A 27,612-nucleotide genomic window follows, 5' to 3' on the forward strand; every position below is an offset into this window, starting at 1 on the left:
GGATCTTGGAGTTTGGGACCGGCATTGTCATGATCAGTGGGGTCCCAGCAATGGGGACCCCAGCGAACAAAAAATGATCACCCATCCTTTTGACAGGTGATCATTTTTGATTTTGGTAATACTCCTTTAACTGTCTGCGGTCTATGTACTTTTTGAAATTAACATAACTCTCCCACATTAAAGTACACCGAATCTAACAAAAATGCGTAGGAGGTTGGCCCATTAAGATGAAGCAGTTCCTCGTTTCATTTCTATCTTTGTGAATACAGTTGTTTCTAGGCACCTAACATGTAAAACTCATGTAATTCATACACAAGCAAAGTGAAGGTGGCTGAAATTGTATAAAACGAACAAAAGCATATGTTTTATAGTACATTTTAAAATATTTTACCTTCAGTTTTTTCATGTCTCCAGGTTCTCGACTATTTTCATATTTCAAAACCGATTCGTCCACTTTATTCAACCAGCCCGTCATCTGGTCAATGAAGGTTTCCAACTGCATTTTTTGAGTACTAAAGTCATGTAATGTTCCCTTGGCCACTTGAGAGACTTCTTTAGCATGGTCCAATTTCTGCTTTAAATCTGCTGCCATGAACTATATTAATAGGTAAAGGAAAACAGTTCTTTAAATAGTTTTTATTTTATTTCAGTAAGCCTTAATGGGCATATAAGGGTCGCCTCGGTTAGTTTCTATTTAATGCCCATCCCCAATGATGTAGCATTTGGTTTCTGAGGGGGAAGTAAAAAAAGAGAAAGAAAAAAAAAATATAGGGTTTTCCGACGTACTACTTTAATGGCAAATCCACTGAATATACCACAAAAGTGAGATTAGTGGGGGTTCTGTGTGGATCCCCAATGATCTTGAGATTAGTGACACATTTATGCCCTCTTCTTTTCTAGTGTAGATTTTAGAGAGCACTGTTGTGTTATGAATATGAGATCCTGAAAGAAAGCTTTCCAGTTGGTGAATCAGCAGGAAGCACGCAGACTCGATTTTTCCATTTTGATCCTTATATGTGTAGGCAACTGTTAAGGCAAAACCCACAGTTCGGGTCCATGTGAGGTGATGTTTTTATTTATCTTTGTGAATATAATTAAAACCGCCCTGTTTTAACTGTTCATCTGAAGTTGCGGAGTTACACAATGTTTGGGCCATTTTAAACTTTGTTGCAGTGGGAGGCTACAATGTGGAGCGGAAGCATTCGTGGAGACTCGGTTGTTTTTTTATCTGAACGGAGCAAACACTGGAAGGAGGTTTGGCCTGAAAAACATATTGCTCTGCACTGCTAGAGTAAGATCACTCACACCTTCACTACAAGCTGGAGTTGAAGGGAGGACAGTCCCTAAGGTGGATCGTTTTGCAGTATATTAGTGGAGTGTGAGCTTAGGACCACTTTTGCTTTTCATTTCATTTGAACATTTTTTGGACTGTGTCTTTGGACCTAAAGCGCCATTTTTCTTTTTTGTGGTGTCCCGTGGTTACTGGCAGCATCATATCATAGTTTATGCACCACAGTGATTTTAGTTTCTGTCTGACTGGTTTAGTTTTATCCGATCTACCTTTAAGAAAGTATTAATAAATATTCCCAATGTTTTCCTGCACTAATATTATTCTGGCCACAGATGCAGCAAAAATTGTAAATATGTAGACCCCAAATTCCTAAGGTATCTGGTAACAACCTTAATAAGGACCTTCTGACATGTCTATTTTAGTAAATACTTGCATTTCCAATTAAATAAAAATTCTGGGACAAATTTTCTCATAACTTTGCATTGTACCGGCCGTTTGTTATTCCTCGTAAAATTTTATGAATAAAATGCAACTGGGTGTTACCATTCCCCTTGTCAAAGTGGCGTGTCTCTAGTCTCACTCTGACAACACTGATTGGACAGTGTCAGTCCGTGTAGGGATACACCCACTACTGGTAAAACCCAGTTGTCAATTTATTCAGGAATTTCTAGGAGGTATAACAGAGGAATACAATTGGGGAATACAATTATTTACTAAAACAGGCATACCAGGAGAGTTGACAGGTCCTCTTTAAATATAAAACATAGTTATAAGCTGCTATCTTTTTATAATGCTTATCTGCTATCTCTTTTCCTCAGTGTAAGACCTCATGCAAACGACTGTCACCCGCATTTGCAAACCGTGCTCACAGTAATAAGTATATTAGTATGGTCTGTAAATTTCGAAAAATGGGACATGTCCTGTTTTTTTCGAGTCATTTCTACGGCGGGACACACATCCGCAAATATACAGGAAGGTGTCCGTGGCCGATAGAAATTAATGGGTCAGCATTTTATGCACAATTACAGATCCGTAATTGCGGATAAAATAACGGTCGTGTGCATGAGGCCTTAGCTTGGGCGATGGTATAATAATCTGTGCCCAAGTCTGTCTACAATTTGAAGCTACAGCTATAATTGGTGCCTATAGGGAGTCTGAGGTAGTCTAAGATAGTCTACCTTCTATTTCATCTGAAGCTCCAACTTCCGTGTTACTCTCCATGATTTACACTGCAGCTCTGTTCAGATTGGCTGCCGTACTATAAACTACAAGTAAGAAACCTAAAAGCGATGGTGTCAATTACAGCACAAAAGTAATGAAATATTGAAAAAAGGAATTACTTTTTACTTTATTAGGGGATGAATACAAAAGACATTAAAAATGAGTCATATAATGCAAAAAGTGGCGTCAGCCTGTGCAGGGAGAATAAGATGGAGTCAGGGAATGCGTATAAAATACATATAATAAACCAACATGTGGATACAGGGATGAAAACAATGCCTGAAAAAAAAACCTAACTAAGAAATAATAAATATAATTTCCACCTCTCTTACTATATTTTACTTAGTCTCGTGTTTGTATCTTAGAGACATTTCTGTACAGATAGGCTGCATAAACTACAAGTAACTAAACCACCAGGGAGATTATAATGTGATTTACAAACATATATACTGAGGCAAATAGGATTCAAAAAGGGGGATCCTAGAGATCGGATTTATTGACATAGGTAAATATCTAATCAAATCCTGATCAAATGAATGACGATGACTATTGATCCCTGTGTGGGGTTATCTTTGAATTACACTAATAACTCTAGTAAATGTAATAGTTAAATTTAAGGAAAAGGAGGACCAGAAGTACACAACAGTCAATTCTCCAGCATTAGTACTTTTGCTGTGTGCAGTGGTTTCTAAACAATAGCAGAGTGTCACAGACACAACCATTGGATGAATGAATGTGAAAGAAAAGTCGAAAGTGTTACCCCGAGAAGATAGCATGAATCCAGAATGCCCCCCATCTTGCCCTATCCTACAGTACAACTGTATGGCACATGCCACTGTCTCATTCTGAATAAATGAAGACATAATGTGTACAAATTTCAAAAAAGAATTGAAAAATACTTAAAAAAATAAATAAATATATAGACATAAATATACTTTGTTGCCACCTTAACTATAAACACATAAAACTCAAAACGTAATCTGAATAAAATTTTTCTACGCAGTCACTTGCAGAACAGACTTGCTATTATTAGGTCATGCGGCTATTCTTAGACCTGGATTTGCCAGGCAGCATATATCACACTTCTGTACTGTTTCTAAATCTACTATGTATGTAATATTATCTACCTGTAATTCTGCCGGGGGCTCCTTGCTCCTTGTCAGCTCTTTCAGTTCAATAACCTTGGAGTGAAACTCTTCCAACTTCTCCCCTTTTAACGTTACTTCAGTCTGAATTTTCCCGGGAGAGAAAATGGCGAACAAAGAATAAAAATAAGTTAAACAGTTTTCCAGAAATGCCTTGATTCATGGCCAAACCAGGCTCACAAACTAGGAGGAGTGAGTAAATGAATAAGACTTTTTCCAGCAGAGACTATTGCATTCTGAGTCGGATGAGAAAAGAAAACTTACTATTAAGAAATATAAGAAATACTATTGTTGAATTCAATTTATAGCAGGAAGTCTCAAGGGACAATTAATTATGCTACATTTTATTATTTAATTGGTGCATTTCTGATCTACTCTGTTTTAATCTCCAGTACCTGAGAGCTGATCTTACGGACCAAAGATACATGGGTGAGATTTAATTAATCTATACACATGGGATAAGTAAACAGTGATCTAGGTATGTTTTGTCAATAAAGCCCGGGGTTTAAGGGTCACATCAATTTATAGGAACCATTGTAATGTCAGCTTTATTTAAACTTTTTTAAGTTAAAAAATGACTGTTTAAATAAAGCTGCAGCGGCATACAATGTGATGCAATGTATTGAATTTTTAATGGAACACTAAATTTTTGAAAAATAAACAAAATACCAATAATATTATTTGGCTGTATGGCAACTGGCTGCAGCAGGAGCTCTCCCTCACTGCTCTGTCTGCATTAGGACTTTTATTATTAATTTATGGGTTTTAGGCCCTTTACATGGGTCTATAATCATGCTAACGAGCGCACTTTCAGGCACGATCATCGGCCTATGTATACATGCCAAGAAATCAGCCAGTAAACTAGCAAACATTAGTTTGTCAGCTGTTTGCAGTTTTTATGCATTAAAATCATGGATTTTCGCAGCACAACTCCCCATGTTAAAAGAAATGTGCTGCCGACAATAATGAAACTGTATGTGCACGGACGATTGCGACTAACTATTATTCGGTCACATACAGTAGTGATAATTGCTCTATGTAAATGGATATAAACAAGCGCCGATTGACTTGTATATCGTCGCTTGGCGCTCGCTAAGGTCTTTTTATCGGCAGAAAATCTGCCTATGTAAATGGACCCTTTAAGTTAATATTTATAATGCAGATTGCCATCCCTTAATTTACCGCACACCTGAAATTCCGCAAGGCAAGCCTTCATTTGTTGACTGCTGTTTAGGTTGGTAATATTCTCACTCATCTGTGAAATGGAACTACTTGACCATCCATCGATTTCATCATTTATGCCCAAAACATCTTCCCATACGGATAAGCTCACACTCAGTCTGTCAAGGTTTTCGTCTATTCTCTCCATCACCTGTTGAAACCAATGCCAACCGCATATCATGTTAGATCGCAACATACAATTCTTTTGAATGGGCTATAGGTGGTAATGATAACTGTCATTTTTAGGGAGCCATGTCACCATATTTACTAAGCTCATTTTAAGGGCCTGAACTTTGTGCTGAGATGGTCGATGCCTTTTTACATGATATGTTAGAAAATTATGAATTTCAGAACTTTAGAAGAGAATTGAAAAATGTAAAAACCCAGCAATTTTTCGATTAAGAAGTTCCAGCATACTGCTTGTTATTATTGTAATATCATGTGTACATAATTTTAGATGTGTACAACTGATCAGAAAAACAATTCCAAACAAGCGTTACTATTTTTAAAATTGAATATTATATTTGATGGTCTTTACCATTGACACCTCCAAAAATACGCTAGTATACGCCTATATTTCAGAGACTGAATTCTCTTGAAAGCAGACTCGTATTTCTCAGTGTGTAAAATATGCCATGTAAACTTAGCCACTTCTCACATTACTCATTTTGTAACGATGGATACATTTAAGTCTATGAATCATACTGTGACTGAATGTGTAGTATGTGGAGTAAAAAGGAATATTAATGTCTACTCAGCACAAATTAAACATATGAATTAAAAGCCAAGACTGACTAGCGCTTAACCTTTAGTTAAAAATGATCCGTCAGAAGGACAGAGCCCTTTAAATATAAGAAGATTGTAGAGAAACATGTAAGTCGGTGCTACTGCACCCTCTGATCAGAGTCCTGAACTTCTGCTTGGGCTAACGGTAGTGGACACAGACAACATGCAAAACAAAAGACCCTATGGACCTGATTGGCCCAATAAAGGACCATACAACTGCAATAGCAGTTCATTTGCAGACAAGATCTGTCAAGTGGCCATGTGTTCTGTTCTCAGCCAATCAAGCTAAGGTGGGCCTCCCCTGTGGTCACAACCAGGGCTTGGGAAGCCGATCAGCAGGAGCAGTAGCATACACATACATGTTTCTTTAAGTACATACTATATATGCTCTTAGTTATAGGGGTTTGACATGGTGGTCCACAAATGCAGAATTCAGGAACGGCAACTACAGCAGAAGTAGGACTGGGCAATTAAAAATAAAAAGGAAACCGAAATGCATCGCAAATAACCAACGTCATCTTCTGCATTTTGTTTTTTTTACGGTTTGGTTATGTCTCGGTTTCAAATGTATCTGCGTCTTTAGGACAAAGATCTGTTGATACAATGTTCTACCATTCACTATGTAATACCAGCCGTGAGCGCCCTGGTGCAGACAGGCGCGATGTAGTGATGTGATCGCGCCTGTCTGTGCCGAGTCAGACAGAGCACAGACTAGAAGAGACCTGCAGAGGGATCTCTCTCAATTATCGTAGGTACGGGGCTAGGTGAGTATTTTATTATTTTTATTATGCGCTATGGGGGAATTATACTGTGTGGGGGCAGCTATAGGGTCATTATACTGCATGGGGAAGCTATTGGGGCATTATACTGAGTGGGTGCAGCTATTGGGGCATTACACCACGTGGGGGAAGCTATGGGGGCACTATACTACATGGGGCAGCTATAGAGGCATTATACTGTATAGGGGCAGCTATGGGGGCATTATACTGTTTGGGGGCAGCTATAGGGACATTATACCATGTGGGTGCAGCTATTGGGGCACTATACTGCATGGGGCAGCTATGGGACATTATACTGTGTGGGGCAGCTATGGGGGCATTATACTGCATGGGGCAGCTATAGGGGCAATTATACTGTGGGGGGCAGCTATGTGTGCATTACAATGTGTGGGGGCAGCTATCGGGGCATTATATTGTGTGGAGGGCAGCTATGGTGTCATTATACAGTGTGGGGGCAGCAATAGGGGCATTATACCGCATGGGGCAGCTATGAGGCATTATACTGCGCGGGGCAGCTATGGGGGCATTATACTGTGTGGGGCAGCTATGGGGGCATTATACTGCATGGGGCAGCTATAGGGGCAATTATACTGTGGGGGGGCAGCTATGTGTGCATTACAATGTGTGGGGGACACTATGGGGGTATTATACTGTGTGGGGAACACGATCAGGGGGTATATTACATACACTAGTATACAGCAGGCTCAGGGAGATATATATTAATTCAATGGCGTGGCATGCAAAGAAGGGGCATGGCATGCAAAAGGGGTGTGGCGTAAATAACTATTAATTCAACGTAATCAATGTTTCATGTTCAATTAACCGTGATTTTGATTTAGGTCATAATCGCCCAGCCCTAAGCAGAGGCAGTATTTGTTTACCCACAGGATCCATGTCTGCTCTAAGTGAATGCATAGTGTACAAGCCATATCTCATCCATAAAGAGAAGAACATCCAACAATCCTGCCGAGAGCACATGAAACATGACTCCAGATGACCAAATTTTACCAGATAATGCGTCAGTAAGTTGAAGAACTAGGCATGGCTCCCTTTAATGCACTAGAATTTGGACATGTACAGGCATCAGCAGTGTACTGTAAAGCCAGACCTGGTTTCTATGAACTAAAACATAAAGCTTCCCCTGAACAGTCAAGCATTTTACAGATTATCTTTTTTCACTTGCTGATGCTAAAACCCCAAGCAAAGCAAAAACAGATGCTATTTGCCTTATTAGACAGATTGGCAATGAATGAAACCACATACATAGAATACATAAAGGAAAATATGACACAGATAAATCACACCAGCATAATGTCACTGCTGAAAACTGATTGCACGATAAATCATTTAACATATAACAAATACATCTTACGTCAAGCCATTGATCCATGTAGTAGTCCATATCTTTTTTCACTGGCCTTGAGTCACAGCCATGGATTCGTTTTAGCTCAACTAGCAAGTGTTTCCCTTTGTTGGTGAACTCATCCAGTTCTTTCTGGTTTTCATTGAGTTCATTCTTGGCTGATTCGTGCTTGAAAAACAATGTAAGTTAAATTAGATGATGAGCCACAGATTTTCCCTTTCTCTTTATAAACCCACATTTTTACCATGAGCATGAATCGGTTTATTAGACCTCGTAAGTTTTTCCAATATAGCAAATTTCTCTATTTCATAAATATGAATATATGATTTATACACAAGGACGGTCAGGTCACATAAGAGGCCCATTCAACCCTTTGAGTTGAATGTCAAAATCTTGGCAGGCTATAAGGGCGGTAACCTGATATGCAGAGTGACTGTGGCTGTTAGTGGTGCACACCTTCCAAAAACACTTCCACGTCTTGAAGGATCATAAATAAAGTTGTCGAATGAAGACAACCAATGTCCATATGCCCCATTAGCTTGTACCCTCCTCGATGAGCCAGAGCAAAGAGCAGCTAACAAGCAGCCCCCTCTTGCTCTGGCGGTCTTAGACAGTCCATGCATCATCTGATACTAGAAATGATCAGGTGACGGCAACTTCTGATCGCCGCCGTGGCTCCCAAATTGTGATGAGTACAAGAGCTCTTAACATGATATCCCATTGGTGATATTAGAAGAGAGGAAAACACCCTTATTTCAAGGCAATGAGGGAAGTATATAACGGCCAATAGCAGCAACTACGATTCTGGGGTATTAAAATCGTAAGAACATCTCCAAGTGGTGGAGATTGGGACAGAACTAACCTTCAGAAGGAATCCATATGGATTTTCAGAATGGGATCTGTATGCCAGTGGGGTTTAGATGAAATATTGTCATATACTTGTTTTGTCTGAGGATCCCCCATGTTAATTAGACTTTAGTTTTACAAGCTTTTACAACAGCTTTATTAGCTTTTTAATAATTTCCTTTAATAATATTTTCCCACAGTTATTTGGGTTTCTTTTATGATTTATTTTAGGGGTATTCCGGCCACAAACATTTATAATCTATCCACTAGAGAGGGGATAAATGTTATATCGGTGTGGGTACAAACACTGGGAACCCCACTGATCGCAGCAAGAAGGAGTTTGAACATAGCGGTGGTGGTCGGGCAAGCCTGCTCCACTCAAACTCTATGGGAGTGACGGAAACAGCAGAGCACTTAAGATTTTCATCCTCATTGCCTATTGTATTTCTTATATTTGTATCTGAGATGTTATATTTACCTTTGTTATGGTACGTCGGATGTCGTCTTGGTCTTTTAAAGTCGACTTAATTGTTATCATGTTTTCCACATTTTCTATAACTCTAGTAATAGAAGACCTTAGATGTTCATATTCTTTCATTACATCAATAAGAACCGAGCATTGTTCTTGACTGAAATAGGAGAAAAATAAAATTGTATATAATTGAAAGTCAACATAGTTTATTAATGTTGATACAAATATGTTAAATCTATTAATATGAATATTTATTTAATATGTTTTTTTCCCACCATAGTAAGTGATGACACATTGCTAGTATATGGCATAACTCACTGAACATTAGGGACCCGATGACTAGGACCCTTCACAATTCTTAAAAAGAAAAAAAAAATGGAGCTGAATTGCAATACCTGTAACAGCATAGTGAATGGAAATGGTGCTATACTTCACAAGAACTGTTGCCCCTTCATTCTAATTATCAGTAGGGATTCTAGATCTGAGATGCCCATTGATCTTTTTGTGATGGCATATCATAGCAATATGTCATACCTAGGGTTGCATGATGCATCGAAATATCAATGCAAATTCAATACGTTAATTTATGTATTTCGATACTAAGCTGTGGGGCACCTTAGTAACACCTTAGTATTGTAACACATGAATTTAGTCAGAGCGGGGCTGCGGCTGTCATTGCCCCGCTCCTGATAAGTGTGCGCGTGCGGTCGGCATGAGGTGATGCAGCCGGCGCTGCACTAATGAGCGCCGGTATTGAAGACAGAGAACGTGGCGGGCACATTGCTAAACAATGCTATGTCCTGTCTTTAGTGCCTGCGCCACCGCTCATTAGTGCCAGCTGACCGCAGCATTCAAAGAGAAAATGAGAAGTGGGGGATGCAGCTTGGATCGCCTCACCGGGAATCCCTGTGACGCTATCGAGGGGCATACCATATATGGGCAGACAGCCCAGGGTACATTGAAGGACCCCAGAGCTGTCTGACCATATTTCCTGTTGCTAGGGCATACTTAGGTATGTCCTAACAACTGCCTGTGTACACTAAAGTTTAAAAATACAAAAGTAAAAAAAAATAAAGTAATGTTAAATAAAAAAATAAATGTAAAAAAATACACACACATTTAATTAAAATAAGTTTCAATACATAAAACATACACATATTTGGTATGGTCGCGATCGTAATAACCTGCACAATAAATTTATAGCATAATTTCTGTGTACGCTGTTCAAAAAAATAACTAAAAACTTCCTTCTTTCACTTATTAATGTGAGGCACGAGGTGTTATGAATTTAGTACCTCCATGTGCTTCACATTATTATTATCTAACCCCATTATGTACCTCACCCATTAACCCAATGTTGTCCATTAAGACTGTGAGAAACATGATAGGGTTAATTACTATTAATGTGAGGCATATGGAGGTACTAAATTCATAACACCGCATTGCCTCACATCAGAAAATCGAAGAACTTTTTTTTTTAAATTATTATTGTTTGTAAAGTATAGTCTTGGTATCGAGAATTACAATACTACACGAAGTATCCGTATCGAAGTCCAAATTCTGGTATTGTGACAACCCTAGTCTTAGCTGACTATGGTCAGAAAACCCATTTAACCATTTCTATTAGTTAGCTATACTGAACCAGACTGGTATTCAGATGCCGACGTATAGACAAATCAAGTCATGTCATAATCAGCTACTGATCTGCCACATTTCCATTTCTGCAAGATCACATAAGTAACTTTACATTTTTACTGTTAGGAACAGTCATAATGATCTTGGAATAGAGGGCATTTTTGTATTAAACAGTGTTCCTTTGCCCAATATTATATATGTTCACAAGAATGATAAAAGGATAATATTGTTAAACTGCTCCTGGATGGATAAGTATCTGCCTGTGTTTCTCAGCATTGAGGACACCATTAATCCTTACAAATCCCCTACAACATTTGCTGAAATGCAGCAGCAAATTTGCAAGGAACCTCCACCATGCTTCAATATTGCATGCAGATATTCATTATTGTATCGCTCTACAGCCCATCGGCAAACAAACTGCCTTCTGTTACAGAAAAAATATTTCACACTTTGACTCATCAGTCCAGAGCACCTGCTGCCATTTTTCTGCACCCCAGATCCTATGTTTTCGTGCATAATTGAGTCAATTCGCTTGTTTCCACGTCAAAGATATGGCTTTTTGGCCATGATTCTTCCATGAAGACCACTGGCCAGACTTCTCCAAACAGTAGATGGGTGTACCTGGGTCCCACTGAATTTTTCCAGTCCTGATGGCACTGCCGGACATCTTCTGATTTCGAAGGGAAGAAAGCATGATGTGTCTTTGATCTGCTGCACTAAGTTTCCTTGGCCGACCACTAAATCTATGGTCAACCACGTTTGACATTTCTTTCTGCTTTTTCAAAAGAGCTTGGACAGCACATCTTGAAACCCCAGTCTGCTTTGAAATCTTTGCCTGGGAGAAACCTTGCTGATGCAGTATAACTACCTTGTGTCTTGTTGCTGTGCTCAGTCTTGCCATGGTGGACAGGTGACGTGAAACTGTCTTCCCCAACTTCACCTTTGTAGCAGAGTTTGGCTGTTTCTCACCCAGTTTAAGGCATGCTACACAGCTGTTTCTGTTACAGGTATTGATTGTGTTTTAACCTACATCTTAAAATGATGATCATTCTCACCTGTATGATATAGTTGGTTAATCATACACCTGACTATATTCCTACAAAATCCATGACTTTGTGCAAGTGTACCTAGCAGGATTGATGTTGTTTTAAAGGCAAAGGGTGGTCATACCAAATATTGATTTGATTTAGATTTCTCTTCTGTTCATTCACTTTGTATTTTGTTAATTGATAATAAAAAATATTAACACTTCTATTTTTAAAAGCATTCTTACTTTGCAGCATTTTTCCACAACTGTCTAAAACTTTTACACAGCATTGTGTATACAGTATTATACCTTTGCCATTTACAACATGCATACATTTTCAATGATACATTGGAGCACTGTGGCTCTTTATATGCTTACCTTTCAGTAATGAGCTTGTTTGTGTCTTCCCAAGTCATGATCAGCCCATTCAGCTCTTTATCTGCTTCTGCAGCCTTAGATAAATCCTTCTGGGAAATCTGCTTTGCTTTGTCCATAAGCCACTGCTTTTCATGTTGGTAAGAGTTAATTTCTTCCTCCAGTTCATTGAAAATTTTTAATCTGCAATCAAAGGCATAATAAAACTCTGCTGTTTGTATGACTTGAAGTAAATTAAAGGACATTTTTCACAGGACAAACACCTAAAAATGTGTGGGTGCAAATGAATTACTGAGTACCCATCAGGGTGCCAAAATAAAGCCAGCAAATATAGAATTAAATTATAGCAATGGGTTATACTGGAATTCAGAGCAAAAACACAATATGTTTAAGGCTATGTTCACATGGAGTTCTTTGAAGGCGGAATTTCTGCCTCAAAATTCTGTTTTGAAGTTTGAGGCAGATTTTCCTCTCCCTGCATGCCGTTTTTCGCGGCGTTTTTCGCCCGCGGCCATGTCTCTTCCTTCTCCCGCGAGGCGGTTTTACCGCTCGCGGGAGAAAACCGCCCCCGCCTCCCATTGAAATCAATGGGAGGCATTTTAGGGCCGTTTTTCACGAGTTTTGCGGCGCGGTTTCCGCGTCAAAAAACTCAGTGTGAACATAGCTTTATACTGAAAATAAACAAAACAGTAATAAAGATGGTCTACGATTATAAACAATTTACAACTATTTAAAAAGTTTATCAAGCAAAACGTATTGAATACAGGGTTGCCCAAAAAGTTTTTTGTAATGCTGCTTACTCTAGAAAACTTGAAAACAGCAGTAGAAACAAACACGGCAGATTCTCATGTTACCTTTGCTGAAGAGCCTGTAATGTTGGCTCTTTCATCTCTTCACTGTCTGCCTTTTCTTCAATATCTTCAATTGTCTTGAGAAGTTTCTCCCTACAATCAAGAAATGATTTCCAAAGTGCTCCAAGAGCTTCTGCTTCACTACGTTTTGTTCCTAGAAACTTCTGAACTTTCTCCAGTTCCATATTTAGGTTATCAGCCAGAGCTCTGCAGGAAGTCCTCTGCTCAGAAGTGGAGCTCTTTAGATGGTATTGTGCTTTGGTAAGAGCTGCGTCTAGTCCTACTGACATAGCTGTTAATTCATCCATTTCCTGAGCAACTCTATTTATGTCTTTTTCCAGAGACTCAGATTTTCCTCTATCTAGGCTGCTTGCTCCTTCTACTGTTTCTTTTAAATTACAGAGGACATTGAGGGATTCCTGATGCATCTGTAAGAAGGTGCCTAATTTGGAGAGGGATTGCTGACGTCGCTCAGTGATTTGTATTGTTTCTTCAAATAGCTGCACACAGTCTGTGACCCTTCCTTCCAATATAAAATGATCATCAGGAATGGTTAACCTGTACAATTTAGTGAGCTCATCCTTCAAATTATCTATTTCTTCCTGCTGTATTTTCACTTTTGCTCTATTGTTCTGGAAGAAAAAAAGGAGTAAAATGTTGCATGCAAAATGTACATAAAATATACTCTGATTTTTGTCTGGTACCAAGAGCCATTCTGCAGTTTTTCACGTCCGAGTTGAACCCGTGCGGGTCCCGTTTTCACGGATCCCCATAGACTTGAGTCTATCGAGAGATCTTTAAAAACGAAAGAAAATAGGACATGTTCTATTTTTCCAACGGACCCTTCACACGGTCAGTTGAAACAATGGCCCTGTGAATGGCCAAATTGAAATACATGCGTCCGTCTGATGGCCGTTGTTTTAACGGCCGTTACACGGACGTATGCCGCGGTCGTTTGAATTCGGCCTAACAGTGATAACTGAAGTATCTGATGCAATAAGGTTACCTTATTTAAAAGAACAGCAGATTCATGTTCAGATGTGTTTATTTCAGCAGCATCCTCAAGATCTTTAAGGAATTGTTTAATCCAGAGAGAATATTCTAGTAACAAGTCATCAAATTTCTGATGTTCAGCCACAATGGACTCCACAGCACAGATCCTGAAAAAAAATGACCATAATAATATTGTTTTAATCATTATTTGATTTTTGGTGTTTAAAATGTTAAGACTTCGAATTTCTTTAACAAGACCAAAAGTCCCTTGTCAAATTCTACCGTGGCCATATAGTGAACAACTTCATTAAATCATTTTTCCACCATTGGTTACACGTATACCCTACCCATTCTGCTGAATAGTGATTGACACTACTGGATCTTAATAAGAATATGGAGATCTTGTAGAAATAAATCCAGTATAAATCCAGCACAGCAAATAAACATATTCGGGCCGCTGCTCAACAATCAGGGTTGTTGCAGAAAAATGATTCCATAATGTAACTAAATGCTGCCAAATCAGTAAAAAATATGAATACATTTATTTTCAGAATTTTTTTGGAATCTTTGCTGTGGTTTCACAAATTATTTTAGGTTGTGCTTAGAATTCTCCTGTTCTATAGATCAGTTGCTTGACCTTGTCTGTATTCCTCCAACTATTGCTCTGTTTGGATGTCTACCTTTTCCTCACCATACATGCTCATTGCTCTGATCCTTCTTGTTAAAGATTAGTGACTTTTACATAGGATGATAAATAGATCGTTAGATCGAATAATCATTCCCAATGACTATCTAGTTTAAATATGTGCATCGAGTGAGTGATCAGCGATAATTTTGTTATTGATCACATCTTTTATTCTGATTTATCATCTGTCGGCAGTTCATCCATTTGTGTTGTTTGTAATAGAACTACCACAATCAGAGGAAAGACAAGCGATCGCACAAACGATCGCAGTTTTGAAAAAACCACTGGATTATTGAAAACATATAAATGCAAGCATAAACAACTTGCTAATATCCGCGACTGACACTCATTATTTAGTGTATACGGACCCCAATACATTAATATGGCCTCATTGCTTATATTGTTCCTTAGAGCAATGGGGTCCCTGAGAAGACATCCAAAAAAAAAAAACAGTTGTCAGAGAGATATAGAGAATTCAATGTGGTACTTCTACTCGACAGTACAGGAAAATTCTAAGGTCAGTCTAACAATCTTTGTAACAACAACTTATGAATAACACTCCAAACAAGGCTATGTTCACATCTGCATCAGCGCTCCGTTTCTATCACCATTTATTTCAATGGTGACGGATCCGGTGCCAATGGTTTCAGTTTGTCTCAGCTGTGCAAGGGTTTAGCCGTTTTGACGGGATGAATAGCATAGTCAACTATGGTATTCGTCCCGTCAAAACTACGGAACCCTTGCACAACGGAGACAAACTGAAAACATTGGCACCGGATCTGTCACCATTACAATCAATGGTGATGGAAATGGAAACATATGGTTTCAGTTTGTGTCAGTCAGGGCTCCGTTTCGACGGAAAGCTCAGACGGAACGGAGCCCTGACGCAGATGTGAACGAAGCCTAAGTGGTCTTGTTTAGTGTGACTTTATTAAGGGGTTTTCCCGAGCTTATGAAAAACACAGAAAAGTACCCGTATGTGTCTAAATGATCACCAGATGATGCAACCAAAGCTCAGAAGTAATTATTTTTAATTTTCATTATGTTGCCTAGCTCTGTGCAGCACTGTTTTCATTTTGCCTGGGCTTCCCGTAGGCAGGATTACCGTATAAAGGACTAAAATTATTTCTCTCCCCTTTCATAAGTATTGACTTTATTTAAAGCTGCCTGCATGCCCCTCTATTACAAGTTATAAGGTAGTGCTGTAATTAATCAGTTCTTGCTACTGAGACAAAGCTCTGCTGCTAGAATCTGCTGCCCAGCATGAGAAACACAATTCCTCAAAGACAGGGAGGGAGGGGAAATAATCAAGGAGCAGTGGAGATAAAAGGCATACAGAAGGGCGTAGATAAACACCAGAAGCAGGGTCATGTGACTGCATGTGAGAATGGCTTACAGAAGCATTTCAGCTACAGACAGAACATTAGTAAGTGGCTAATCTTACTGCACTTAAAGAATTTGCACACAATTTATAAAGACTGAAAAACCTCTTTAAGCATTCATAACATGAAAACACAAGTACAATTGGTCAAATATTGGTATAGCAGCAATGTTTTGGGTGGGATACCCTTCCTAGGTTCGATGGAAGGTTAAAGTAATAGTAATAGCTAAACCTTTGTGACAAATCCACAAACTTTGCTGGTTGTCTTCAAGCGTTGGAATGCATCTGTGTGCCTTGATGCTTGATAAGAGGCTGCACGAGAGCATGTGTGCAAGCTAAAAACATTGTATTCATAAAAATGACCTTGATAACAAAATAGTCATAAAATACATAATAACCGTTTTAAAACAGCTTCTGGCAGTATATTCCATCTCAGGGACAGTTTCTCAAGATTGTCCCTCAGTTGCTGTACATTGTTTTCAGAGGATGTGGGATATAAAGATGCACACAACTGGACCAGAACTGTATATCGCTGAGACTGTGTTGTTAACTCTGCATTTAGATCCTGGGGAAAAAAGAAAACATATTAAGCTGTTAATCTTATCATTGGATCAACATCTTTAATTTTATAATTTCTGTGCCTACTTCCTTCAATAGGTAAATATTACACAGAAATCTTATGTTATATACAATGCATGTGATTAGGGAAAGGTAATCTAAAGCTTGTATCATATTGACATTTATCCATAATGGACATAGAAGTTTATGTAGACGACTACAACTGTAAATCAATTTCTTGCTTGCGTCTGTGCTTCAGTAGTGCCCAGGCCACATCTCAATTCTCAGTACTGATCTGTATAGGAGCTGTTGTAGCATTTTTTGGATAGGCTGTTATGGCTAAACAGTGGAAAACAACTACCAGAATAGGACTGACAATTGTTGTCCCCAGAAGCACAGACTAGACTACTGGGTGGCGTCCCATACCTTTTTTTTTTTTTTATTTGCTCTGTATACAGGATTTATTCTAGTCATTGCAGTCACTGGCAAATGTTGACATTAGTACACGTACAAAGGCATAGCCGAAAACCTATATTAATTACACATTTATGATTAATTACATATCATTTCCAAACCTGAAGTGACTTCATTTCAGCTTCCAGTTTTGATTTGTTGGCAGAGAAGCGTTCTTGTTGTGGACAGACCAAAGCTTCACTTGTTTCAAGCCAAGTAACAAAAGAAGAAAATTCCTTTTCTTGCCTGGAAGTGAAAAGAAAAGCATTCATAATACAGGAAAATGTTAATGTATATATTGTGTCAATGCTCACATGCTTCTATGTAGCCTGAATGCTTGGTCAGAAGATGAAATCACACAGATAATTTGGAGAGGAATTTAATTTGTAGTTTTGTTATTTTTTACCCCCTACATGTTAAGGCCGGATTTACACGAGCGTGTGCGTTTTGCGCACGCAAAAAACGCAGCTTTTTGCGCGAGCAAAAGGTACTTAAAGAGGCTCTGTCACCACATTATAAGTGCCCTACCTCCTACATAAGGAGATCGGCGCTATAATGTAGGTGACAGCAGTGCTTTTTATTTTAAAAAACGATCTATTTTTAACATCTTTATTAGCGTTTTTAGATTTATGATAATGAGTTGCTTAATGCCCAAGTGGGTGTATTTTCACTTTAGACCAAGTGGGTGTTGTACAGGGGAGTGTATGACGCTGACCAATCAGCATCATGCACTCCTCTCCATTCATCTACACAGCGCATAGGGATCCTTTTAGATCCTTATGTGCTCTCTTATACTAACATATTAACAATACTTAAGCGTTTAGACAGTGAATAGACATTCCACGGGATGTCTATTCACAATCTCTGCACTTCGTTACTGTTTCTATGGTAGTTACAGCCGAGGAAGCGTGATCTCGTTGTAACCTGTCATTTACCGCGTAATCTCGCAAGATTATGCGTCCTCTGCTGTAACTACCACAGACAGAGTAACGAAGTGCAGAGATTGTGAATAGACATCCCGTGGAATGTCTATTCACTGTCTAAACACTTCAGTATTGTTAATGTGTAAGTATAAGGGTATGTGCACACACACTAATTACGTCCGTAATTGACGGACGTATTTCGGCCGCAAGTCCAGGACCGAACACAGTGCAGGGAGCCGGGCTCCTAGCATCATAGTTATGTACGATGCTAGGAGTCCCTGCCTCTCTGCAGGACAAATGTCCCGTACTGTAATCATGTTTTCAGTACGGGACAGCAGTTCCACGGAGTAGCAGGGACTCCTAGCATCGTACATAAGTATGATGCTAGGAGCCCGGCTCCCTGCAGTGTGTTCGGTCCGGTACTTGCGGCCGAAATACGTCCGTCAATTACGGACGTAATTAGTGTGTGTGCACATACCCTAAGACAGCACATAAGGATCTAACAGGATCCCTATGCGCTGCCTAAATGAATGGAGAGGAGTGCACGATGCTGATTGGTCAGCGTCATACACTCCTCTGTACAACGCCCACTTGGTCTAAAGTGAAAATACGCCCACTTGGGCATTAAGCAACTCATTAGCATAAATCTAAAATTGCTAATAAAGTGGTAAAAATAGATCGTTTTTTTTAAATAAAAAGCATTACTGTCACCTACATTATAGCGCCGATCTCCTTATCTAGGAGATAGGGCACTTATAATGTGGTGACAGAGCCTTTTTAACAGCTCCGTGTGTCATCACCATATGATGCGTGGCTGCGTGATTTTCGAGCAGCCGCCATCATTATGACACGCTGTTTGTATGTTTGTAAACAGAAAAGCATGTGGTGCTTTTCTGTTTTCATTCATACTTTTTACTGCTCTTGCACGAATCACACGCGTGGTTTTCACGCAACCATTGACTTCAATGGGTGCATGATGCGCGAGAAACGCACAAATATAGGACATGTCGTGCGTTTTATGCAGCGGACTCACACTGCGTAAAAATCACTGACTGTCTGAACGGCCCCATAGACTAACATAGGTCCGTGCGGCACGCGTGAAAATCACGCGCGTTGCACGGACGTGTTACACGTTCGTCTGAATAAGCCCTAAAGGATATGTTTAATTTTACAATTTATATAATGATTTAATCTACATAAAAGTTATACATTATATTACTTATCTTGTACTAACCCTCATGTAAAGCCTATATTATAGTCCAGAGCTGAATTCAGAAACCTGCTTGTTGTTATTGGACTGCTTGTTGTTATTGGAAACAGTCAATAAGCCTGTCAACAGACACATCCTTAGAGCTTAGATAAACCCTATAATGCAGTAGGGGAGTTAGCGTTTCTTACATAATAGTACTGTACATTGCCTGGTGTAAAAAGACTACACTTCCCAGAAGGCAATTTACTAGAGCAATCTCTGTGAAGTCACTGGTCCAACAGTAAATACTGTGAGATTTAAGCTCTAAAGATACAGAATTATGCTTTGTTCACATCTGCATTGGGACTCTGTTCATGGGTTATATATTTCAGTTACTTATATAGTGCCAACGTATTACACAGCGCTGTACAGAGGTCCTCTTTTTTACCCCATTAGGGCTCACAATCTAAATACCCTATTGGTATGTTTTTGGGAGGAAACCAGAGTACCCGGAGGAAACCCACACAAACAAGGGGAGAACATAAAAACTCCATGCAGATGTTGTCCTTGGTTGGATTTGAACCCAGGATCCCAGCGCTGCTGGGCAATAGTGCTAACCACCGTGGGTTCTGTCGGAGCTTTCCGTCAGTGGAACGAAGGAGTGGAGTCCAAACTGAAACAAACGGAAAACATAGGCTTCCATTTGCATCACCGTTGATTTCAATGGTGACGAATCCAGTGCAAATGGTTTCCGTTTGTCACAGTTATTTAAGGGTTCCGTCGTTTTGACGGAATGAATAGCGCAGTCGACTACGGAACCCTTAAACTGAACCCTTACACAACAGAGACAAACAGAAACCATTTGCACTGGATCCGTCACCATTGAAGTCAATGGTGATGCAAACGGAAACTTATGGTTTCCGTTTGTTTCAGTTTGGATTCCGTTCATGGGTTCCCCTGACAGAAAGCTCAGACGGATCCCATGAGCGGAGTCCCGACACAGATGTGAAGGAAGCCTAATGCATGTAAATCTGGACTATAATATGGACTATAACGTAGGCTCAGTATGATGTAAGCAATATAAGGCCATGTTCACATGTCAAGAATTCTGTCGGGATTTACATGCAGATTCTGTTGCAATTCCACCGGCAACGCATGCAAATGAGCTTTTTTATTCTCCATTCACATGATACGAAAAAAAATCTGTTTGGATTAATGAATGTGCCACAGATTTTAGATTTGAATACATGTTAATTATTTCTGCAGTTTCTGCATTGAGAAGCTGCAGATTATCTCAATTGATTCAGAGATATTCTCCAATAGACGATTACTTGGAGGAGAGAATCTAACTCTTACTATGAAGCTGAAGTCTCCTCCCTGTACCGCGGTACAGCCACCTGCACATATTCTCCCACGTGCATGTAGCCTTACGGTAATAGCTTAACAAGTATAGGTAGTACGATATATTATAAAAAAAAATCCTAAAGAAATATATGTCATTGTATTTGAATTGTTAAAGAGGCTCTGTCACCACATTATAAGTTCCCTATCTCCTACATAATGTGATCGGCGCTGTAATGTAGATAACAGCAGTGTTTTTTATTTAGAAAAACTATCATTTTTGACAGAGTTATGACCTAAATTAGCTTTATGCTAATGAGTTTCTCAATGGACAACTGGGCGTGTTTTACTATATGACCAAGTGGGCGTTGTACAGAGGAGTGTATGACGCTGACAAATCAGCGTCATACACTTCTCTCCATTCATTTACACTGCAGATAGCGATATAGCTATATCGCCATGTGCAGCCACATAGACAAACACTAACATTACTGCAGTGTCCTGACAATGAATATACATTACGTTCAGATAGGACGGGATGTTTATTCAGAATCCTGACCACTTCTCTGCACGTCTCTGTGATTTACAGCATAGCAGGCGTAGTCTCGCGAGATTACGCTGTAAGTTCTCGTTCACAGCGAGATCTAGCTGTGCTGTGCTGTAGTCTCACAGAGACCCTACAGAAGTGGTCAGGATTCTGAATAAACATCACGTCCTGGCTGGAGGTAATGTATATTCATTGTCAGGACACTGCAGTAATGTTATACTGTGTGTATGTGGCTGCACATAGTGATAAAGCCATATCGCTATCTGCAGTGTAAATGAATGGAGAGAAGTGTATGACGCTGATTGGTCACTGATTGGTCAGCGTCATACACTTCTCTCCACAACGCTCACTTGGCCAAAAAGTAAAACACGCCCAGTTGTTCATTGAGAAACTCATTAGCATAAAGCTAATATAGGTCATAACTCCGCAAAAATTATCGTTTTTCTAAATAAAAAACACTGCTGTAATCTACATTACAGCGCAGATCACATCATCTACAATATAGGCCACTTATAATGTGGTGACAGAGCCTCTTTAAAATTTTCCCTTTAGTTGTCATTTCACTGGGCTTCATAGTTTTTCAAAATCTTACCTCTGCCAACGAGCTAACAATTGCTCCACCAATGAGAGCCTTTCTTGAGCCTGTGTAGTCACAACGTCAAAACGGGTTTGAAGGTTGGAAATGACCTGCATTGCTTTACTCTTGTCTGAGAGTTTGCCAGCACTCAGAGAATGGATATTGTTCTTTAACATTTCAACATCATGACAGAGATCCTATAGGTACAAAAGAAAAAAATGTATTGAACGGCTGTAATTTGTAGATTTTGTCAATAACACAAAACAGTTTTTAGACATATCCAACAGAGGCCATAATATAACAAACCTTTAAGCCTGACACGATCTTACTATATGAACCTGTCCAGGTAATAACAAGTCACCTTCATATGTCCTACTCTCCTACCACCAAACTCATTTGACTTACACCTTCTTCTATATTCTTACCGTTAAATACCTACCTTAACTCTGTATAACTCTAAACCACCATACCGCACACTAACCATCACCATGAAACTGTAATAAAATGAAATCAATTGTGGTCCAGAAGAATTACCTGATGGGAGTGAAGGACTTTGTATGTTTCTGATGCAGAGGAACAGTTGGTAACAGGAAGAGCCAAAGACGCTTCAATATTCTCTAATGTAGTCTGAATCTGTAAAGAAGACAATTTGTTATAGCCTTACACACTATGATATAGCCTACCTGAAAAATCAACAAAACATAAATCAAAGGGAAAGCACGTCACTTTACTGTAATGTCTCTACAATCTTAAGATAAAGGATAACCTGATGAATCGGGCAACAGCATTCCTAATATTTTCCTATGATCAAAAAGGAATTGAAAAGTAGTCCCGTTCGACAAAGCTCCACCTTTTAACACCCTGTGATTTTTAGGTCCACTATGACACCACTAGGGGGATCTTAGGAGTTTACTGCATACGGCTTATACATTAAACTCAATAATAAAACCGTATGCAAAAAACTCCTAAGCTTCCCCTATTGGTGGCTGCAAGTAGAAAGAAATATATTACTGAACTCTATGTCCATGCAGGGAAAAAAAATGTGTTGTGCAGAATTCGAAAAAGATGGAAGCTTTCTTTCAGAAACAGCTCCACACCTGTCCATGGGTTGTGTCTGGTATTGCAGCTAAGGAAATGGGACTAAGCTACAATACCATACACAACCTGTGGACAGGCATAGTGCTGTTTTTGGAAAAAAGCAGCCATATTTTTCTAATCCTGGATAACCCCTTTAAGGCTTGGGCTATACGGTGACTTGTGGCTGCACAACATAAGATTAATGTCACACTGCTACATTGCAACTAATGATAGTAAATGTGGCCGCAACATTGTGGTTGCGACATGCAAGTTATTCCAACATGACAGTCGTCAGAAATCCAAACCAGTTGGTTTTCAGCACGATCACATTCACTATCAGCTGCGATTTTAGCAGCGAAACATTATGATCTTTTGTCGTACAGCCATAGTTCACATATTTAACATTATTGGGCACATAGATTGCATTCTGTGCTAGCAAACATTGATTCTTCACTCTTGTTTACCTGTCTAATTGTGTCATCAAACTTCTGCTGCTGCTCCGCATTGCCCAGAATACTTTCTTCTAGTCGACATGCATGTTCTTTGAGCCCATCCCAATACTTGACCATCTGTGATAACTTGGCTTTTATCCGAGCCATCTCAGCCGAGCTTATACATTCATCAAATGTCTGGCTCTGTGCCTCAAGCTCTTTCACTGCATTTGATTTATTCTGCAGATCCTTCAAAATTTCCTAGAAAAAAAATATTACAAGAAACCTGTTAAGAATAAACTTGAGAAGTTTGAAATAAGAATGGAAGATGAAATGAATATGCCCAAATGTTAATGCATTTGCATTTTTTGCTAGTTTGTTTGAGTTACAAAGACAGTAGGGTCCGCTTAGAACCTTTGCCTCAATATGTAACATCATTTTTCTTTAAAGCAGGTAGAACTGCTCCTATGTGGACCTGCTTGTGCGTTTGTGTGTGTGTGTGTGTGTGTGTGTGTGTGTGTGTGTGTGTGTGTAACGTCATGTAGGACCTATGATTGTTTTCCGACAGTTTTCAAAGTAGAAAAGTGGCCAAAAACATTTCATTCGTATGTGTTGCAAAAAGTGGGACAAGCCTCATAAACATAGCATTTGGCTTAAAACGCAATATATTTTTTTTAACATAAATACACCACAAAACTGACCAAAGTCATTCAAGAACTGTACATAATGGTATAAACATTCACCTGGATGCGTATTACTTGGAGTTCTGGTGAAATATCAGATGGTTCTAGATCACTAAGTTCCTTCTCTCTTTCTGAAATCCAAGTGAAAAGTGTCTCAAAATCAAGGTCATACTTTTCCCAAGTATCTTTAGCATTCTCCATTTTCCGGATGCTTAAAAACAAAAACAAACAGTTAACAAATATATTACAGGCACCGGGATCCTGATGTGTAAAACCTAATTTAATGGCTACCGGAAGATCATAATTTCTGCCTGTATGATTTGTTAATAACTGAGCTCTGCAAAGACTGTTCTTGGGCAGCATTAGGGCACATTAAGACGTGGCGGAATTGCTGTGAAATTCCGCTGCGGACAGTCCGCAGTGGAATTCTCCAGCGGCCGTTTTTTACATTTGTTTCTACACATTTTGAGGCAAGTTAGTTCAGACGTTGCGAAAAACTCCGCTGCGGACCATAGGCTGCGGAGCGGAAATTTCAGTCCGCAGCATACACTGTCGGTTGCGGAGAAGAAGCGGAATTTCACTGCGTACTTCAGCCTTTGCAATGCAAAAACGGAAATCTGTGCCAAGTCCGCTGTGATATCTGCAACGTCTGAATTACCTGTCAAATATGCAAATGTTGGTGCAGATTCGTTGCGTAATTGCCACCAACATTTGCAGCGGAAAAACTCTGCCACGTCTGAACGTGCCCTTTCTCCCTTCCTACACTTTTTTAAATTACTTTGTAATGTTTGTGAGATAACACAGTCATACAATTGTAAAGATCTTAAGGTTGATTTATTATCTTTCCAAATATATTTATATTATCATATGCTATACATGGACTTACACAGCCTAAGGAAGAAGTCGTGTACAGATGTAGCCATCTTTATGTTGACTCTTAACGCATTAAATACACAGTGGCAAACAACTTTAACTTGACTTTTTCAATGGCTTTTCAATGGCTTCTGTTGTGTGATATCACTCTGCAGCAAGTTATCAGTCAAGATAAACTTGGCTACATCTGTATGTCATAAACAAAAATGTCCATCTAGCAACTACTTTCACTGCCTCACATATTTATTCAAATATTTTTTTAACAGCCTCAGTGAGAAAAGGAAGAGCCATTTACAATTTTTATACCAAATAAAGGTGTGGTGTTTAATATGCTGTTTTTTTTTTCCTCAATAAAGCTTTTAGAAATTAAAATAAAACAAGTTAAGGCCCTGTTTACACTTTGCAGTTTTAAAGAAGTTTCTGATGTTTTTTTTTTGCCAAACCATAGACCCAAAAAAAGAGAAGACTTTTCCTCTGTTCAGGATCCACTCCTGGTTTGGCTTAAAAAATACACACTAACAACTTGATCAAACTGCCTGACTTGGGGAGAACTGGTATTAAAGTGTACCTCCAGTTATGTATGCTAACTCTTCTCCTACCAAAAATTGAAAAGTGATGGTGGGTGACCGAGTTGGCAGATCGGGCAGTACTGTTGCTGCAACAACCTTATAATGCTGGAATTCTCTCCTGCAAAGCTAATATTATGAGGACCAGAAGTGGCATAAGACAGACATACTTTTCAGCCAGGGTCTCTTTAACATGCTTTACATTGTCTTGAACAGATCTGGTCTTCTCCTGCAGGAGGCGCTTGCCCTTTTCTCCCAGCTTAATATCTGATGATTTCTTGACAAGGTTTTCTGCTTGGACTGAGAGATCTTCACTTTGCTTACACACCTCCTGTTAAGATGACATTCAGTCAAATTTTATTTAGGCTAAGAACATTTTACAGTCCAACTACATCCAAACTGAGCACGTCTCTAAATCCAACATGAACATGTACAGTACAGTAATTCATCCTCTACCTTTGTCTGCTGAAGTTCTGATGACAAATCCTCCAATGTTCCAAAGTTCAAAGGGCGTTCAAGAGTTGGCCCTATCTGTTTCAGATTCTGGGAAATTGATTCTTTGCCAGTTTCTATTTGTTCCCAGTTGTGCATTGTATCCTTTAAGAAGAAGGACATGGTTCTGAATCATTCATTTCAAGAGACAGATCCTAAAGGTGTCTTGGAAATGTATTGTAATCATGAGCTGAGAAAATACACCTACAGGGTCTACCACTGGGTCGATTATAAATGCTAGATCGTTGGGGGCCCAAATACTTGGAACGCTACCGCTTGCTTAAACATGGGACCTCAATAACCAGTCAATCCCACCAGCACGACCGCAGTGAGGAGGAATGTGACCTGCTGCTCCATACAACTCTGTGGGAGTTATGGAAGCAGCCAAGCAATCTCAATCAACTGCTTCGGTAACTCCCTTAGAATTGTATGGAACAGTAGCACGTATGCTAGACCGCCGTGCCATTCAAAATCCTACTCACCGGAGCCATGATCGTGGCCAGGACTAGGGTTCCTTGTTCTAGCGATCTGTGTGGTGCTGGAATGCCCCTTTAATAGTGTTAATGCATTATCTAAATGCTCTGCCTTATACACTGAAATTTCCCAATAAATTGCCATTTACCTTTAAGCTTTCTTTCTGCTTAATCATTGCAGTTGCCACGTTGTCCAGTTCAACTTCCATGTTTGTTAAGTCCTCTTGAATATCTCTGGACAATCCTTTTTCAACTTGTAACTGTTTTGCCTGAGCAATTTGGACCTGTATATCCTGATTCTTAAATTGTATTTTTTTTATCTTTTCCTGCCAGAAGATGAACATGAATTAAAAATGTGTTTGCAAAGAAGAATAATAATATTATAACCAAGGAAAACTTTAATGACTGAGGGCATTAAGGTAAGCTTGCTCAAAGTAACAAGTGAACACTAATACAATGTCCCACTAGAGACCGACGGATGTCCACCATCGCAACCAATTTTTTATTATTCCACTAAATCTAAAATAAAAAATGAAACAACTTTGCAAATAGTCTTAATTACTAGTAGCATTACTTTCCTAGATACATCTTGCATCTAAAAAAGCAGCATTGATGTGGAACATGAACTGTAAGGTCTATCTTATTTTGAAGAAGATATTGATTTCTGATTTTGATTATTAGTTACAGATATAATTTACCTCATAATGAAGAAGCAGCTCCTGGGCTTCCTCAAAGCTTTCTGTGTTCAGTATCTTCTCCGCTTCTGACTGGACATCTTTAGAACTAGTGAGTATCTCCCTGAAAACACTTTTTACTTCTGTCTTGTACTGTACACAATCTCCAACAGTACTCAAGATTTTGTCAGCCTGTAGCATAAGAAAAGAAGCATATAATTTTGCAGAATTTGCTGAATATATGAAAAGACCAGACCTTGTAACATGGCATATTCTAAGGTAGACACTGTGGTATGACTACTGCTGGGCTTGAGGGGAAGGTGCATGACACAGGGATTCAAAGAACCCCAAAGGGTATGCACTTTATGGGGTAACTAAACTTTTAAAAAACTTTTGAAATGTCATAGTGACATGTCAAAAGTTTTGATCGGTGGGGGTCCGAGCACTGAAACCCCACCGATTGCTAAAACAAAGTGGCAGAAGCGCTATGCCGCGCCATTTCTGATTGGCTTTCCTCGTAAGGCCAAGCAAGCTGTGTATGGACCCATAGACAATTTCTAACACCACTGATCAAAACTTCGGATTTGTCACTGTCATGTAATTTTTTTTATTTTTTAAGTTTAGTTACCCTTCAAGAGCATTAACGTCCAGAATGGAGCCAAAGGTTAGTACTAAGGCTGCCAT

At 39.2% G+C, this 27,612-nt stretch overlaps 1 protein-coding gene across 8 annotated transcripts in view; it reads right to left on the reverse strand.

Annotated features, from left to right (window-relative positions):
• SYNE1 (spectrin repeat containing nuclear envelope protein 1) overlaps positions 1–27,612 on the reverse strand; it is a 498,487-nt gene that overhangs the window by 253,367 nt on the left and 217,508 nt on the right. For 7 of the 8 annotated variants that reach the window (XM_075862877.1, XM_075862879.1, XM_075862878.1 and 4 more), the window contains exons 1-17: positions 26,404–26,555; positions 25,746–25,886; positions 25,460–25,620; positions 23,911–24,061; positions 23,201–23,428; positions 22,194–22,292; positions 21,675–21,856; positions 17,205–17,328; positions 16,470–16,636; positions 14,019–14,172; positions 13,016–13,644; positions 12,165–12,344; positions 9,131–9,281; positions 7,816–7,974; positions 4,847–5,029; positions 3,640–3,741; positions 392–595 (exon numbers count right to left, since the gene is read on the reverse strand). In XM_075862877.1, the coding sequence (XP_075718992.1) occupies positions 392–595; positions 3,640–3,741; positions 4,847–5,029; positions 7,816–7,974; positions 9,131–9,281; positions 12,165–12,344; positions 13,016–13,644; positions 14,019–14,172; positions 16,470–16,636; positions 17,205–17,328; positions 21,675–21,856; positions 22,194–22,292; positions 23,201–23,428; positions 23,911–24,061; positions 25,460–25,620; positions 25,746–25,886; positions 26,404–26,463 (3,075 nt within the window). In that variant the 5' untranslated portion in view covers positions 26,464–26,555. Of the gene's footprint in view, positions 1–391; positions 596–3,639; positions 3,742–4,846; positions 5,030–7,815; positions 7,975–9,130; positions 9,282–12,164; positions 12,345–13,015; positions 13,645–14,018; positions 14,173–16,469; positions 16,637–17,204; positions 17,329–21,674; positions 21,857–22,193; positions 22,293–23,200; positions 23,429–23,910; positions 24,062–25,459; positions 25,621–25,745; positions 25,887–26,403; positions 26,581–26,952; positions 27,121–27,612 lie in introns of those variants that run through there. The other variant, XM_075862881.1, reaches the window with a different exon arrangement.

Source organism: Rhinoderma darwinii, chromosome 4 (assembly GCF_050947455.1).
Source record: "Rhinoderma darwinii isolate aRhiDar2 chromosome 4, aRhiDar2.hap1, whole genome shotgun sequence".
Lineage (NCBI taxonomy): Eukaryota > Metazoa > Chordata > Amphibia > Anura > Rhinodermatidae > Rhinoderma > Rhinoderma darwinii.